Source organism: Brienomyrus brachyistius, chromosome 10, assembly GCF_023856365.1.
Source record: "Brienomyrus brachyistius isolate T26 chromosome 10, BBRACH_0.4, whole genome shotgun sequence".
NCBI classification, from domain to species: domain Eukaryota; kingdom Metazoa; phylum Chordata; class Actinopteri; order Osteoglossiformes; family Mormyridae; genus Brienomyrus; species Brienomyrus brachyistius.
This window is the reverse complement of record NC_064542.1, coordinates 9,993,081-10,011,861: the sequence shown is the minus strand read 5'-3', so window position 1 is coordinate 10,011,861 and position 18,781 is coordinate 9,993,081. Positions and strand designations below refer to the sequence as shown.

At 41.5% G+C, this 18,781-nt stretch overlaps 1 protein-coding gene across 1 annotated transcript in view; it reads right to left on the bottom strand.

Annotated features, from left to right (window-relative positions):
* neurl1b (neuralized E3 ubiquitin protein ligase 1B) overlaps positions 1-18,781 on the bottom strand; it is a 75,473-nt gene extending 56,692 nt beyond the window's left edge. Inside the window, exon 1 of the mRNA XM_049028469.1 lies at positions 18,464-18,781. Coding sequence (XP_048884426.1) covers positions 18,464-18,563 — 100 coding nt within the window. The 5' untranslated portion in view covers positions 18,564-18,781. The remainder of the gene's footprint in view (positions 1-18,463) is intronic.

The following is an 18,781-nucleotide window of genomic DNA, read 5'->3' as shown; positions in this document are numbered from 1 at the left end:
TTGCCACTGTCCTAAATTCGGACTGCGGTTCCACTCGGCGATGTCCACTTTTTTAGCCTGTTTCAAGCATAGTTTGTTTATCCAGATGTGGGGCTCGTCAAATTTATTTTTTGTTTATAAAAAATGAGCGCCCCCAGACACAGCCACTTGGCATGTTTAAAAAGAGTTTTACTGCAGTGACTGAGAGGCGGGCCGCGCGCTCTACAAAGGAGCAATGCATGTGTCAGTGCGACGGACAAGTTTACTGATTTACTATGACCTACAGCAGAGTTTGGAGTTTCTGCCCTAAAGTATGTCATGAGGATGCCTTGGCAGCCTAGGTGACTGTGTGGGACTGGGCCTCTGCCAACGGAAGCCTAAAAACAGAACGATAACAGATTAGCATGGCTTAGCACAGAGGTCTGTCAGTCAGAGGTCCTTTGCCTGTCACCAGGCTCTCAGCATGGAGAGGTCAAGGGTTGGCCCATACAGTCGTGGTCAACAGTTTTGAGAATGACACAAGTATTAGTTTTCACAAATTTTTCAGCTTCAGTGTTTGTAGATGGTAGATGTTTCTATGGTATACTGAAGTGAAATTACAAGCATTTCATGGGTGTCAAAGGCTTTTATTGACAATTACATTAAGTTGAAGTGCTGAACATTCTTTTTCAAGAGCTCTGCAAGTCACCCTGTCATGCTGTCAATCAACTTCTGGGCCAAATCCTGCCTCCTGGCAGCCCATTCTTGCATAATCAATGCTTGGAGTTTGTCAGAATTTGTGGGTTTTTGTTTGTCCACCCGCCTCTTGAGAATTGATCACAAGTTCTCAATGGGATTAAGGTCTGGGGAGTTTCCTGGCCATGGACCAAAAATGTCGATGTTTTGTTCCATCATGCTCCACGTGCTCCACCATGCTGGAAAAGGCATTGTTCATCACCAAACTATTCTTGGATAGTTGGGAAAACTTGCTCTCGGAGGACTGCAATCTGATCACTCCTCATAACATTCTGGAGTTTATGCAAATTGCCATCATAAAAACTGACTTAACGAAAACCAATACTTGTGTCATTCTCAAAACTTTTGGCCATGACTCTACACACAGAGTGTTTCCTAAATAACCAGCACATGTCCCACTTGCTGCTAACACACATAATGGCACTCTCTATCCAGTTTTCTTTCAAAGCCATTCTGGGAAATCTCTCAGTAAATGTATTCTGGGTTCTGCTAACAGCGTTCTCATCACCTATTACATTCACTTATACAGTCGGCCTTATGTATCCGCGGGTTCGACCAAAGCATCATCATCATCATACGAGGGTTATAGAAAACTGTAAGTCTACTGAAATCTAAGTCTACTGAATAATCAGATATTCATTATGAATGCATTATACTGTAACTATTTCTACCTTCATTTCTGCTCAGGTAATGAGATAAAATTAGATAAGATCAGCATGATTTTATTTTTTAAATCCACAAATCAAACTCTTTAGATTAAGCACCTGATTCCTAATTGGACTGCATGCTTTTAAATCAGTCTTTCAGCTTAAATAAAGGGTAATTACTGGCTGCCCAAACCGTAACACGGGCTAAGTGGAAGGAACTGGACAAATGGAACATAAAAGAAGTTTATGCTCCTGCTGACAGGTAAATCTGAACATGTTCTACTGGAAAATATATTTAAATAGCAATCATGAAGAATGACACATAAAGCAACCGTTGAAGGACTTAAATATCCAAATATCATTCTTCCTTGGCAGGCAAACACATGGAGTTGTCCACCCAGAACTCAGATTGTAGGATTAAGACACATTCCTTTATTTCTATAACAAACAGAGTCCAACACAAGCTACGCCGAACCAGAAGGTCCCTCCACAATGTAAGGTTCTGGGACCATCTGACAGCCCACCACAGGAAGCAGGCAACCGGTGGAATTCGGAACTGTCATCTTGATGGGGGGCACTAGGGTGAGGCATCTAAGGACACATCTCCAGTCTGGACAGGCCTTTAAAGATCTCTGAGGAAATACTTACCATGTTGGGAACCATGACCTTGACCATGAAATTTCTGCAAACTTCTAAACTCCAGGGAAGCTACTTCCTGGTTGTACAGGGTGGAAATTTCTTATCTGCCAAGCAACTGAAATGTTCTGCCAAAACATATAAAGCCATTCACCACTTACAATTAATAAATTAATAATGTTGAATGAAAGAAAAACTTAAACCGTGTCTATTTTGTATTTATTGTGTATTTCTACTCATAATAAATAACACAAAGGGCACCACACACTTCTTTTGACCTGTACAAAGTCACTCCCTTTCTGTACAAACACACTCCCTTTCACAATCTTGAGTAATCAACTCATTCAAATTATCTGCACATACTTCAGTCACAAGAGACTAATCAGGTTCCCCTACTACGGTTCCAAGGTTTCACCTGGAAGACCGCATTGGGGACTGCCAACTCGATAAGCGGCACCAGGACGAGGCGTGTAGGAAACACTCTCCATATGCTAAGAACTGGGGAAACCAGCAACAGGAACTGGGACACGCGATCCAGGAAATGGTGTTGAAGTACGGAAACGATAAAGACAACAAGACAAAAACAAAATGTCGGTTGCACGGCTAACCATGGCCACAGACACAGGCACAAGATCTTAACTAACCAAAACCATGAAACCCAAGTCAAGTCACTGGTTAACTAAAACCATGAAACGAGACACTGGCACAGAGAGCTGCCAAGCCGGTAATGACAGTCTAGGAACCCTGACTGAGACCCAGAAATAAACCACTGACAGATTAACCCTGGCTTCACAAACCCGGGATCTAGACTCCAAAATGAACCAAGAGCTGTGTCTTATGCTCAGAGTGCAGCAACAACAACACAGAGCCCTGAAGAACTGCTCCGTCCAAACAAGATCTGGCCATTTGGAGGAGGCTGCTTCACAAAATCTTTACTCAATCCCAGAAGTAAACAAACGTACTGCAGGTATAACAGGTGAAACTTAAATAGTTTATATATCTCCTTCGGTTTCTCCCGAGATAGTTGCTATTTCAGCAACGACACGCCAAGTACCACTGAGTCTGGAATGAGAACAATCATTATAACCTTCAAGGAAAATACAGAATGGAGTGTGTCAGGTTCTCCTAGGAGGTGCCCAGGTCCTCAGATGGACAGCACAGTCACCCTGCTGGCCCTGCAGCTGCGGGTTGCTTCCAGAAGGAGTTCAGCCATAGAGTCAGACGCAAGGCCAGAGCACGTAAACCAAATCTGAAACCGGCAGCTTTTGTTTCTGTGATGATACAATCCGCTTATTTTGGCCCCTCCAGTGCTGTGCACCGCCAACATAAACAATGTTGTAAAAGAGCTTTTTCAATTAATGAAAGACAAACAGCCGGCGAAGGACCATGTCGATTGCATTGTCTCCCTCTTACTATAGATTGGACTTCATCTGCGATCAGAATCATCATTCTTTGTGCAAACCACAAATAAGAGGCCAGGAATGGAGAACAGGTAGGAGAGTGATGATAACAATGTGATGTATCAACATCATTAGATGTGAAACTGATAGGAGTAACAGACATGGGATATCATTGGGGACCGGTCGTCTGTCCACCTAATCCTTACCATCCATACTTAATGCCAGCCAGCTAAGCATACATCTCCTGTCTGCAGAGGTGGAGATTTCAGGTCCAGAAAGTACAAATCCAGGATTTTGTTTCAACCAACCAGCTGAGTTCTCTGTGACTTGTGACTCTTTATGCTCAACTGGTTGGTTGAAACAAAATCCTGGTCTGGATTTGTACTTTCTGGACCTGAAATCTCCACCTCTGCCTGTCTGTACAGGACTTTCAAGATATCAGAGGAAATACTTGCCATCTTGGGGACCTGAGGTCTGCTTTGATTCTCCTTAACCCTGGCATTTCCACTATCTTATATAATTTCAGGGGAGCAGATTTTGTGACTGAACACGGTGCTAATTTCTTATCTACCAGACATGTCCTGAAATGTTCTGCCAAAACATATTAAGACATTCACCACTTACGATAAGAATTAGTAAAATAATGTCGAATGAAAGAAAAACTTTACAGTGTCTATTTTGTATTGATTGTGTTTGCACTCATAACATATAACACAAAAGACCAGTAACTGGACAAACATATTCCATCTTGAGAAATTAACCCACGTAACTTATGTGCACATATTCTTGCAATTCATTCGCAGGAGATTAATCAAGCTCCTCTATCAGGCTTTGTCTGGAAAACCACATTCTCATTCATCCCATAAATTGCTAAATCAAATTAAGGCCTCCAATCAAACTCTACTCGCAGCTTTAACCTAATGACCTGAAAATAACCTCTCCAGCCTGTCCACCGCTGGCCAGAACACACAGCGGCTACAGTGACCACAAGGGACCCAGTGTTTATATAGCAAAAACAGTTATCTGGACACTAAAACGTCCTTTCCGAGGTATAACAAAGCAATCTTCTTCATACATGAGGTGTTACCTTACAATGTTTTTTCAACAGGCATAACAGAGACATTACACACACTGGATTGAAAAAACACCAGTGAAGGGTTCCATACGTGCTGTCAGTTGATTGCGGGGTTAGGTGTTCGGGCAACTTTTAATTTTTGGTGTTTATCTTCCCAACATTGATATGTATAGCTGTATATTCCACATGTAAACCTAGAAGGGGATTAATTCGTCCACAATTACAATGTGAACCCCACCCACTGCCTCTGGCCAACTGACGACTTGTTTTACTTTATAGCTCTCATCTTAGAAAAAACATATTTGAAAAGATCTAACATCTTTCTATAACCATTTACTGACACTATGTCATGACAAAGACGGGCTTTTAAACATTCACCAACATTCCCAAACTCTTTGTCTATGAACAGTTCGCTGTTGCTCTTCCTAGGAAAGCATCAATCCCTCATCGCCCTCAGTGCACCGTCCCACAACTTCTCCATGTCTGTGACTCTCTTTCTGTTAAGGCGGGAATTTCCTTTCTGACCATGACATCATTGTCTGATGTATAGGAAAAGTTCTGTGGACTCCCTTTTTTGTTGGGGGGTAAAAACATGGACACACTAAGAGTACCCGGGTTACGGGGCTATTTTAAGTATCAAAACATAAGACCGACCTTCCTGCAAATGTATCCCACAACCCAAAAGAGTCTCTTGCATTCTGGGTGATTACTAGCCTCAGCCTCCGTAACGCCTTCCCTGTGCTTCTATAGCCCAGGCAGAGTTATAAGTTAATATATAGCATTTTAGAAAAACAGGAAATAACAGAGAAGCCATCAATATACAAACCTATCAAAATCCAGCAGGTATAAGCAACAGAACTGATCTTTTTGCAGTGTTCATTTTTTTAATGATCAAAATCAAAATTCGCACCAAAGCACACATTCACAATTTTTCTGCATTAGATATTTATTAGATTTGCCATCTGTTGGCTTATAAAAAATCTGTTAGAATACACAAAATCATCAAAACAAGCTGCTATTTTGTTTCAGCAGACTACATTTAAAATATAATTAACCAGATTGCCTTTATCAAGGATATATTGATATAGGTCAGTTTTATGTCACTAAAGCCTTATTATTGGCTGTAGGCAGAATATAGAATCGACACAATAAATGCCTAACAAGAAACAGGTAAATGAATATGCGAATCAACAACATGAGGACACATGCTGTTTGCTTTCTAGACCAACCTAGAGAGTGAAGTATGAAGAGCAAATTTAAAGCCACCCTCCATCTATATCTAAAGGTCAGCTGGCCGGTGAACCTCTCTTCCATTTGTTCACTGGTGTGTCCTTCATCTTGTCCCTTCCTTCCCAGGGCTGAGAATTTGTCCACATTTGTTCTGTTGATATCTATGTGTGTGTTAACTGCTCATCTCCCACAGTCTCTTACCGGCTCACCACCAGCTCAGACATGGATATATTTTTTCTCCATGGTATTGAAATTAAGGATTCCTGAGATGTCCCTTGACATTGACCTTTTCTCTTTTCTTCAATGACATAATTCCACCACGATAATCAGAATCAGACTTCAAGCTAGATAGTTGCCGTTGATGTTTTGTTTCCCTTTTACATAACTGCTAGTCATTTTCTACCAGCTGAAGGACACATATGTTATTAATTGTATTATACATATTCAGGGGTATAATTCTCTTTTCCCACTTACACTAAACATACGATCCTTCATCTCTGCTCATATGCCCCCCCATTTTAGGCACGACTAAAACCTCCATCTGTCGTCTGATATATAACGGGTTCGTGGAGGGAGAGTGCCGAAAATGGCCTGCAGTTACGGCGCCCCATCTCAGGAATGGACCCACCCAACGCGTGAACAGTGAGCTTGGGGAGATGGGACCGGAAGCAGGAGGTTTCCTGTGGAAGAACGGGAAAGACACACGCGGAGCTCCCTGTCATGTTACGGGAAACTGAAGCAGCTGCTCTCCTTTGTTCGCTCCGTCTTCACCTCTGTTTTCCTCATTTAGTTCTCGTGTTAATGTCCACGCCAAGCTAATTTTGGCTCCATAACAGACTTTGTTTTGCATGTATCATTCACCACGGAATGATCATTCGACATGAGGTCACCTTTAAACGGTTCACGGTTGCATTGCCCCTCTGTCTATCGTAGGAGTGGCATTGTCCACTGAGCGTCACCACAACTTTTACAGGATGCTAATAGCTTAGCTCAAACGCATGAATGTAAGTAATAAGATTTCTATATTCCAGACGTTTTAACAAGGGCCCCCTTTCTTATATCTATCCATTCAGAGGCAGACATTTCAGGCCCAGAAAGTACAAATCCAGGCCAAGATTTTGTTTCAACCAACCATTTAAATACTCCGTGACTGTGACTATTTATGCTCAACTGGTTGATTGACAAAATTTTGGTCTGAATTTGGATTTTCTGGACCTGAAATTTCCACCTATGCATCCATCCATGGGAATGATCTACAACCTATCCCAAGCAGCAAAGGGCTCAGCCCAAACATCTATCTATCTGACAACTGCTCAGAGGAGACTTTAGAGACGACTTCTCCAAAAAGTCAAGTCAAGTTTATTTGTATAGCACATTTTCAAACAAGTGTCATTAAAAGTGCTTTTACAGAAATAAAATGCATAGTTATATCGACATAAAATACGAAAATTAAAAATTTTAATCAAAAGAACATAAAACTTAAAAAAAAACTGACATTAAAAGTGAGAAAGTGTTGGCCACATAAATTATGCAAAAGCAGAAGATGATAAAGCTGTTTTTAGCAAGGACTAAAAAGTAAGAACATTGGAATCCCAACCCTGCAGATGTGAGGTCACTGCGCCACCTCCCTTTCTTTTTAAAGAAGTATAATTTGGAAATAGAAATGATAAGATAAAAAGTACATATTGTAATAGTGACTGATAGGCCTGTTCTTGCTTAGCATATTCTTTCATATATACTGCAATAAAAATGTGCATATCATTATATGAATCGATTCAGGCTATTATTCATTTTTATTTATGCCGACACAAATTTTATTGTTATTTTTGTCTTGGTCTACAGCTATTATAGTAACTAGAAGTTTTAAAATGCAACTGAAACTGTGCTTTAGTGCAAAAAATACAATTCAAAGCAGGAATCATATACGGTGCGTGACTGAGGCAGTTATTCTTAAGCAACAATACAGGATATGTACCTTATGAACAGTTTGTACAGTTTTAACCTTAAGATTATTTTCTATATTAGAACTTCTGTATTTCTCTATATTATGTACACATTTTTACCTGACCCGACCCCGGATAAGTGGAGGATAATGGATGGATGGATTTTTAGTTATTGTAAATTTTTAGTTTATTGAGATTTTTGTTGACTTATTCTTTGATTTGCACAGTCTAAGGGTCATTCTGGGTACATTTCACTACATGTTGTACTTGTATAACCATGTATGTGATGAATAAAGTATCTTGTATCTTATGAGGAAACTGGAAAAAGGTGTGTTTAATCGCAAAAGTGAATCAAGGTATAGTGGAGTGATTGATGGTTTTTTTCTACCCTAAACACTGGAAATGGTAGGCATTTCTTTATGATCTTGGCATGTAATCTGAGCAATGCCCCGCTGGGAAGTACGCCATGACAGCGTTCCTGCTTGGGGTCCTACAGGCTGCTGAACGTTCTTCTAGAAGCTGGATAACGTATTGAAAGAGGAAACCTGCTCAGACAGGAGAGGGACCTGGAGGCCACAGCATCACAGGGAACTTCCTGCGGGCAAAGCAGTGCATTCTGGGAAGGTGTCAATGTCTGCTTAAAGATTGAGGGGGACCCTTTTGACACCAGACTTTAGACTTTCACTTTGTGTTTCTACTGTACCTAATTCTTAAACTCCCGCCTGTCATAAGGGTAGTGGAAAACTAACAAACACTCAATCACCAAATCAGCCGTATGCTTAAGTAAACCAACAAGACCATATTTCCTGAGAGCAAATGTAAACAATTTAGAAATCCAGCATGGTACAAATGCAGTGGGTTGACTATGTATACAGAACAGAATCAACTTGGATAGGTAATATTTATTGCTTTAATTTTCATATCAAAACATTTACGTGTAATTTAGGCCTGTACTGTATTTTCATTCAGCCTGCTTGGTACTTGATGTGGGCTTTCGGAGTTTTGTCAGTAACTGTTGCAGCCAGAAATATTCTCCAGGAGCAACAAAGAGTAATAGAGGAGGAAGCATGAGACTGTTACACAACTGTCCTCAAAGCTCCATTTACAGTACTGTTAGCTTGTGAAAGGGTTTGAAATTAGTTACGTAACCTCACAGGCTACCGTATGTTATTTATTTTACGTACCAATCAAAACTGACCATTATCATTAGGGGTGTGTTAATCTGTGTTAATTAATTTGGATTTTGGCAATATGAGAACAATATCGCCCCTAATGGGAACGGTCTCAAATTGCACAATTTTTCCAGACTGGCACATGTTTAAAAAGGCTATTCGTCAGATATTTTAAAACATTCTACTTTTAAGAACCCGAATCTAAATGCATAAGTGTGTGGAGAGTTGATAACGCTGCAAGTGAGGCCAGAAGGATGGCCGTTAGGCTGTATTCAGGGTCGTGAATAATGGAGAGGCCTTTAAATATTCAACAGGCCATTGTCCCTCTGGCGAGCACCTGCGAAGCGGGTCAGAAACCTGAAGCATTTAGTCACGGAGAGGAGAAGGGAGGGGGCTGATTCCAGGCTGTTCTGATGTTGCTGGTCCGTTCCTCATCTTCAGCGAGCCCACTGCTTCCAGAACAGTGCCTGCTTCTGTTGGAGCTAAGAGCTCTCGTTAGACTCCCGACGAGCAAAATGAGCAACTTGGCGCTTCCTCTATGAGTCAATAGAGTGAATTTTAGTCTCAGGCCATTTTGTGGTTCAATGGCCTGCACTGATGTATCAGAAACTTCACATAAAAAAGTTCTACTGATATTTCCCCTCTGGGAGAGAGAATATGGTTGCGGAGAGGGTCACATGACACATTATTGACATTACTGAACATTTTTACGCGTTCCCCTCACACACCAAAAATGTGGGCCGACCCAGTGGCCATAAAGGACTGTGTAGTTTTACAAGCTTGGATTAAAGAGCCTCAAAGTACAGCAAGATGACATCATAAGCAAGAGCCAGGCGCCATGGAACAGGTACACAGTAGCGGCTGTTTAATAATGACAAAATACCGTCCATCACGGACAGACCCACATCAGGCACATTAACAGCCATTACAGGCTACCAACCTCCAATTTTATCAATTTCATTGAATTTAATGAGCACCATCTTTTCAATGACCCCAAAGGAACACTTAATCTGTATGAGTATTTGATTACTTAATTTCTATGACTATTTAATTATTATTCTACTGAAGCTCATATTCGTACACACGCCCAGCGCACATTTGATCCCTAATAGACACAACTTTTTAAGAAAAGACAAGTACAACCCTTATTCTCAGTTTTACTTTTTGATCTAAACACAAAGTTCTGTAACAGACCGAAGAAATATACTGAGCTTATAAAAAATCCTCCCTTTAAAACGAATAAGTGTAAAGACAGTAATTACGAGAGTAATAACAATTCATGGCAGTGGGGTATTTACCACAGTAAACTTCCTGTGACCACCCGTTCATTCCCCTGCTGTGAGACAGGAATGTCCGAACTTTATACAGCTATCAGCCCAATGGGCTCAAGCTATAACTATTTTCAAGGGCCGTGAACTGAGCAATCAGGCATTGTGCCTGTGCAGAATGCCTACACATGTGCAAAACACCGCTCTTGCAAATGCTGTCACACGGAGCCCAGATGTTCTCGCCGCAGTTAGTCTCCGAGAAACTATGTTCAAAGCCTCTAATGTCATAATCACCATTATCAGAGGTGTGTTAATAGTCACAATGCGACATTTTAATTCCCAAACATCTGTTATTCCCAAGTTACAGACAGTAATTCATGTAAATATAATAACAAAAAGGAAGGGTTGTAAAACATAAATTGTGTCCCTTACAAGGGCTTGTGGCTTGTGCCATGTTTGTTCTGCAGCAACTGTCTCAAGGGTCGTTTATCAGAGAGCTACAGCTGTCCTTCTTCATGGAATCCAAGACACACGTCAGTGGAAATTCCCTGCGGATATTTTTATTAATAAAACAATGATTAACGTTAATTATAAAAATGCAAATACCTGCTTTGACTAAGAACTTGCGTAGAATAACTAATCATGGAAATATATTCTTAATATATGGTAACATATACATATTCATTTATATATATTTCTATTCACCATTGTGATGTCGTGAAAACATGATTTAGGTGGTACGGCATATGGTACGGCATTTAAAATTAGAAACAAGGATTTCACGGCAACATTGCGACGATATGGCAGTATATCTGTCTCATGTCAACAAGAGATGTCAGGCTTTGAAGTGTTCAGTGCTGCCTGGACACATTCATTCCTTACCCTTACACCCCTCAACCCTAATCTATTTGAAAGATACACCAAATTAGCACTTAAAGATCAATTAGTTGCAAGCAACCTTAAAAAGCAGTCACGGTAACAAATATGAGCCTTACTAATTAGAAGGAGATACAAACGGTCTTGAAAATGCTAAAGCATATAGCATTAAATAGTTGACATGAGTTCATATTTAAATATGGATCTACAGGAAGAAATATTGCTGGAGATCCACTGTAAAAGATGTGCGACATGGTCATTTTTCCCCTTTGAAAGGAATTAAAGTATGCCACCTACAGACTGCACACAGTACTACAATTCAAGGGTACTGCTGGCCATACCTGCTGGTCCATATACCATATGAAAAATCGCTATTTCAGCGCAGAATCCCAATACAAGAATATAATCTGCTGCGAATAATGACAGAGGAGACAGGTAAGAAATGCTTATTTTATTAAACACAAACTCAAAAAGTGATACGTAAGCGTACGTAATCGATAACATCACAAAACTCCGCAGCCTGGACGTGTTTATCGGTTTTATTCGGTATAATGAGATCTGCCTCTATGGGCTGGAATGCTTCATTGGCCGGGGACCATTTGCAGACATCTCAAGGAGCCTGTATATCCTGAGATTTACTCTGGCCTTTGCTTGGGGAGTCATTTTGAGCAGAGCCAGACTACATTCCTTCCCACCCACTGCTCCTGCCTGCCCTCACTGTCCTTCCCTTCACTCTCTCCACACCCCCCCCCCCCCCCCCCCAAGATGAGCAAAGACGCACCCAAATTCAGGGCCGTTCCCCCAAAAAAAAAATCCATCCTAGTAAATGACACCAAATACAGACTACCTCATAGACATGGACGTCAAGGTCCTTAGCAACAACACAAAGCCGTCACTCTCGGCATCCAATCAGCTGCCTCATTATAGAGTACCAATTGGTATCGATAACTTTAAGGTGCAGAACAGCAACGGATCGCAACACTTGGAAGAGGGTGTGTTTTTTTGATGTCCTAAACTATTCCTTGAGGTGCCTGCAATTATGACGTCAAACTCTTCCAAAAAATATCGCTTCAACTTCTCATGTACTGTAGGCCCCAGGAAAACTGCACAGTGATGAATTAGCTCTTGAGTGATTTGGATCGGATTCAGGGCTATAAATCATGGTTGTGTACGTCGGATATATTCTGAGTGGGGCACGGCTTTGAGCACATAGTGTGGAAGTGAAAAATGTTCAATAAATATATGTGAAATACTATTACAAAACCAATCCAAGCCACCGGGTAAAGGCATTAAAGGGGAACATAATATGAAATTCTGTCCAGAAAGCTAAATGCTTCCTTAATACCTACATACTTAAGGTTTATGGAGTGCTTTACTCATAAACTGACAGATTGTGAGACTCATTAATTTTCCTATTTGCATTTAAGCTGGGGGAGGATTCATAAAAGAGATGGTGACCTGTTTCTATATAAATTTGGGAAAAACTTAACATCTAAAACAGCAGTAATTGGCTGTCACGGGAGAGCTGCCATTACAGCCACTCTGACGTGAGGAGAAGCCGGACTGCTGCATGTGACCTGCCGCTAATGAGCGAAGCTTATACATTATTCTGAGGTATCGGTGACGACTCAGATTGCAGAACACTGAGACGAGGTCTTTTTAACACTAAAAATGAAACATCTAAGCATAATGCTCCTCATTCACACCTGCATTTTATAGTTTTCAATCCTTAGTTTTAATAATATTGCTAATTCTTTTACCTATTTAACTAAAGTGCCATTTTTCTTGGGTACATTAGTCGAATCGAACAACCATGAGTGGTAACATTGGTCTTGACCAGAGTTTTTAAATGAAATGAGAGCTGAAAATCACAGACCCCGACCAACAACCCATTCATGCATCATCTCTTCCTGAACTAGCCCAGTGCAACACAGTACGGCATTGACAGAATCGCTTGGCAAAGCTGAAGCCATTCAGCCATGATGGAAAATATCTGATAGCTAAGCTAAATTTATCTGGGAGCATGTGCGGACAGGTCAGAGACTCATAAGTCAGCCAACATGCACCCTGTATCTTACAGCCAGTGTATGTTATGCATCGACGCCCAGAGAAATGTGGTCCTTTAACAACTGTGGGCATGGACTGGCAAGGAAAAAGAAGGTCGATGGTTCAAATTACAGGAAGGACCTGAAAAGTAGGTTCTTCACCACCAGTACCACGAGCAGGGAGCAAACTTTCATTTGTTTCAGATTAAAACATCAGCTAAAAAAATTGAAAGCAAGAGGCAATGAAACACATGGCTGCAAGACATTCACTATCTAATATAAAAGAATGTATCACTCAAATCATCGAATATTAAACAACAATTCTAGATCCTTTAAATTTGGCCACAGGAGCCCAGCCAGAAGGCACAAGATAAGCTCTTTTTACAAACATTTGTAAATGTTTGTAAACAGAAAGATTTGCGTTTGTAAAATGTGGACCATATACTGGGAAAGTGTCCTTCTAACCCTTCTTACAGTTTTCCGCCCTTTTAGGCCAAGGTGTGTATGGACAAGGCTCACTCACACCAGAAAGGCGAAACCTCCATTTCGCCACACAATCGCTTAAAGCAATAAAAAAGAACAGTGAGTGTAATTTATATGTGTGCGACGGCACATTTTTAAAAAAAACCAAACATGCCAACGCGTGTGTAGCTGACGACAGTAATTGCACAACCTGGAACACCTGCTGCATGTGCGAAGTAGTAGAGTGGGCGTAACGTCAGCTTGGGAATAGCATGGAAGCAGGGCTGTGTTTACTTTGGATGTGGCGTAAATGTGAGTGTTTGGGAGCAATAAATCACATTGGTACGAGGATCTGTTCTGGGGATGGGACATAAAGAAAAGGTATCAGAGAGAAAAGCAGTGGTCAACAATGTCAAGGAGAGTATTGCAGGGGGCGTAGGAACCTTCAACGGCCTGGTGTCACCGTGCCCGATGTGAGCGGCATCAGAAAATGATGCAGGGGGAGCGGATTTCTGAGCAAAGATGATGTGCAAATTCGTGTTTCGCCGTGCTCCTGACAAACGACCATGTGCCAATATGGCACTGGCCCAAGGATATTAATGATCCTAAGCAGCTGGTTCAGGCAGATCTGTAACGGTGCTGGCTGTCCTTTCCTGGCGTGGCTTGTGTCCACTCGATCCATTAGAAGTTAAGTCTATTTCAATGAGACAAATGCTCTTCCTGTGGGGTCATTTATGACTGAGCACGTCTCCCTGATTGTCCCCTCACTGAGATTTGCCCACCCCCCACCCCCCCAGCATAATAGCAGCCACTAAATCTATTAGCTCTTATGCTATTATCAGTACTTTACCTACAAACAAAATCATTGTGCGAAATAAACGATCAGTGAGAGATTTCTAACCACATGCCCAAAGGGTGTGCAACAACATGGCGTCTTGGAAGCTTGACACTTTGTGTGTTCGCCATCGTCATCAGACCTCACTCTCCATCCCCCTCATCTAATCGCCGGGTCATTTTGGGGAGTCGCCAGGATCACAAGGGGCCCCACAGCAGACTAAACTTACACAAAGCAGACACGTGTGTCTATTTCAAGCTGACGCGGTGATGATCTCAGCGTCTGGCATGCAGACCTCAATCTCCACATCCTTCATAGAGTTCCTCTATCTCCCTGTGTCTTCTAGAGTCCCCCTTCTTTCCCAGAGTCCCTCTCTCTCCCCCTCCTTCCCAGAGTCTATATTCCCATCTTTCCCAGAGTCCCTCTGTCTCCCCACCCTTCTCAGAGTCTATATTCCCATCTTTCCCAGAGTCCCTCTCTGTCCCCATCCTTCCCAGAGTCTGTATTCCCATCCTTCCCAGAGTCCCTCTGTCTCCCCATCCTTCCCAGAGTCTATATTCCCATCTTTCCCAGAGTCCCTCTCTGTCCCCATCCTTCTCAGAGTCTATATTCCCATCTTTCCCAGAGTCCCTCTGTCTGGCTGTCCTTCCCAGGGTCCCTCAATCTGTCCACATGGGAAACTCCTATTGTCTGGAACATAAATGGCCACCATCCTGTAAGAGTCATGATCACAGCATATTCCTGTGTGTGATACACAGCTAGGTTCATGTGTTTCGTGTCCCTGGAAATGACAGTCAGATTTAAATGAGGGCACATCCCGGCTGATTATCTCAGAATTTGTCTTACAAAAAATAATTTCTAAAAGACAGAGCAAAATGCTGGTTTGCCTGTTTCTTCTGTGACTTGAGACAAAGTACCATTGATCACATATTGATGAATCACAATTCTGGCTTCTCAAAATATCACATTCAAATAATGAAATTATATAACAAATTATATATTAAATTATATTACTATAAATTATTTCTCAGTCACGTCATGAACTGAGATAATGTTTGCAAACAGCTACCTTAGCTAAAGAATCACATACATAAATCCAGCATCCAGAAATACAGTGAATGAGAGGTCAAATCACAAGCCAGCCTGCCTGACAATACAGATTGTGTTTAATCACGTCTTCTGGACCACCGTCTAACCTCTGACCTCTCTAACAAGGCGCACCACTGTCAGCACCTTCTGTCCAGGGAAGACCAGCTCCGCCCGATGTGCCAATGCACTGAAGCCTTTGGCATTTGCACCGGCTGAGAAAGAATCTTTGGTGCCAGAAGAGGCGGTACTGTGAACGGTGCCTGCCTGTCAGAGAGTACAGCACAGCACACGCCAAAACAGTGCGAAAAGGTGATGGCACCGGTCTCATTCATAAACTGCAAAAATTTCAAATTCAGACGTATTTGCACAGACCTGCGACAATCCAAGCAAACTTCACAAGTTAGCCAGCACTGCTACTTAAAAAGTCACAATCGGCAGCGTGTCCCGCAACAGGTGGCTGCCTTTCGCTTGCTGTCACCTAGAGAGAGCAAACTGGGGGAGGAAAAAACAGAATTTCCCCACGGGGATCAATAAAGTATCAATAATTATTACATCAGAGAATGCAGTATTCGCTAACTTTCACTACTGACTCATAGTCAAACTGTTTATGACAAGTGGATGACTGTAATGCAAATGAAAGAGGTAGAATATAAGAATTCAATAACTCTCTGCGTGCTAATATATATATATATAACACACACACACACACACTATATATATATATATATTTTATTTATTTTTTCCCCAGGAGATTCACATTTATGTTACAAAGGGCTGAAAATTACATGGTGTGTTCCGGTAATGAGCCTCACACTGAAATCATTCTGCTCCTCTCAGTAAGAACAACCGTAAAGATCACAGAACTACCATGAGGTGCACATGTACCAATGAACTCACGTTTTTGGGAGACGGACTGATGTAACAGTACTTTTATGAGACACAGAATATTCGGTGTCTCCCTGCCTCAAGCCTTGATGTAGCAAAGCACGCTCAGACAGGCTCCATTTTGCAACACTTGTGCAATTCTGTTAAGACCCATAGATTAGACTGACAGTATCAGGTTTATGGGAGTTAACGGCAAAGAAAATGTGCCTCCCACGCTCGTTTTACCTTTTTATATAATTGGATCTGTTTTTACAATGTGCCGTTTCATGAACTTTGGCTTGTCACACGAATCTGTCCATCCAATCATTAATCCGTCACCCAGCTGCTCATCCTAAGCAGAGTTACAGGGGCCGGGAAGCTATGCAGAGCGACAGAGGGCACATGTGCGGCTTATCAGCAGAGATGAAAGTGCTAAATTTAATATTCTGCCATTCTTATTACCACGATACAGTTTATAGCAGACCATTAATCAACTGACACTCACCAAACTAAGGAATAACCTGCAGGTGATGTATTTGCTGACTGCTTGAAGTTTATACACAAAATAGGGAAATACTGTTTGTAAGCTTAAATGCACACAGCAGCAGTATACCTTACTCTGTTTATGAGCTCAAATGCATAGCCCGGGAGTATACCTTACTCTGTTTATAAGGTGAAATGCACAGTCCGGTAGTATACTATACTCTGTTTATAAAGTCAAATGCACATGCCGGCAGTATACCTTACTCTGTTTTCCGTCCACAGTCCAAAAACATTCCGCATTGGCGTGCGGATGTTAATAACTTTCCCCTGTTTGTTTGTGCGTGTCCTGGGATGAAATGGCATCCTGTTCAGGCTGTCCCCTGTCCTGTCCCCCAACCCAGTGCAGAATAAGCTGTTATGGAAGATGGATGAATAGATGGATGGATGGATGGATGCTGCTGGAAAGTTCCAATGCGTTATGAAGGAGTACGATTGGGACCTTGGACACCTTGATAACTGCTCAGTCTTTTAATAATATAGCGGACCCTATAATATTGATAAACTCATTTACGTTTCAATCTACCGGAGTACAAATGAGATACAAAACCTTTAATTTACCTGGCAAAGCATAATTTACTTTAAATATTATGAACAGCACAACACAAGCCCATCGCCGTGTTCATATGCAATATATGTCATAATCAGATTACTGTAATCAGGCGCATAGGAGGGAGTCCGATATTGGGGGAGACAGAATGCAAAAGTCTATTTATACCAAAGTAATGTTACTCTCTATTAGTTACATAGTAGCAAGTAGTTTCACTTCACCTGTCCGCCAAACCACATCATGACCATGACCTTGAATATTAATTTACATTTACTAACACAGTGATCAAAGCAAGACCTCAATCGACATTAATGGCAAAATAACAAACCAATCTTAATAGATATAAGACATTTCTCTAGATTGTTGTCTAATATAGTTTTCATCATTGAGGGAAAATATAACAAAGTAAAATCAAACAAAACATTATTTTACTTTAGTCATATTATTCAGTGGGGTGGCATGGTAGTTAGCACTGTTGCTTCACACCTCTGGGACCCGGGTTCGAGTCTCCGCCTGGGTCACATGTGTGTGGAGTTTACATGTTCTCCCCATGTCGTCGTGGGGTTCCCTCCGCGTAATCCGGTTTCCCCCCCACAGTCCAAAAACATGCTGAGGCTAATTGGAGTTGCTAAATTGCCTGTAGGTGTGCATGTGTGAGTGAATGGTGTGTGAGTGTGCCCTGCGATGAGCTGCCTCGTGCCCATTGCTTCCGGGATAGGCTCCGCGACCCAGTAGGATAAGCGATTTGGAAAATGGATGGATATTATTCAGTAAAAAAGTAAGCCGTCTGCTACTAATGACTACTGGGAATTCGACCACATATGAACAAGAACGTAAAGATGGTAGTTACAAACTGTTAATAACACAAATGATGGGTTGACGCATAAAGTCATTATATAGTTTACTCACTTTTCAACCATAGAAAATAGGGATTGGTCACAGAAATGCAATCAAGGCAAAGGTACGAAGCTAAACCTAATACCTAAAGAGCACACAATACATGCGCCATATATAATGCATACATATACAGTGTGTACAGGACTTGAAGTGCATGCAATACAGGCGGTACACAATGTATACCAGGCAATTAATGGAGTAACAGATCTCACGGACTCACCAGCACAGACAGATCGTTTCCATCGGTTTCCTTTAACCTGAAAAGTCATCTCATACAATGACGGTTGGCGGATGAATTGAGAGGACTCTGTGTTTCCCATTCTGATGTTTGCAGACAAACCAGTTCGGTTCCAGCTTAGAAATAAATGCAGTGTATGTCATAAGGTGACACGAGCAGCAGTTCGTAACAAAGTATTCCGTTGCAACGGACCACTTTGATTTTATTGGGAAGTCTGATTAAGTTTTAACAGAATCTCCCGCCTGAACTTTGTTTAAAATATTAAAAACAACAACACGTGGATAGTACTATCTATGAACA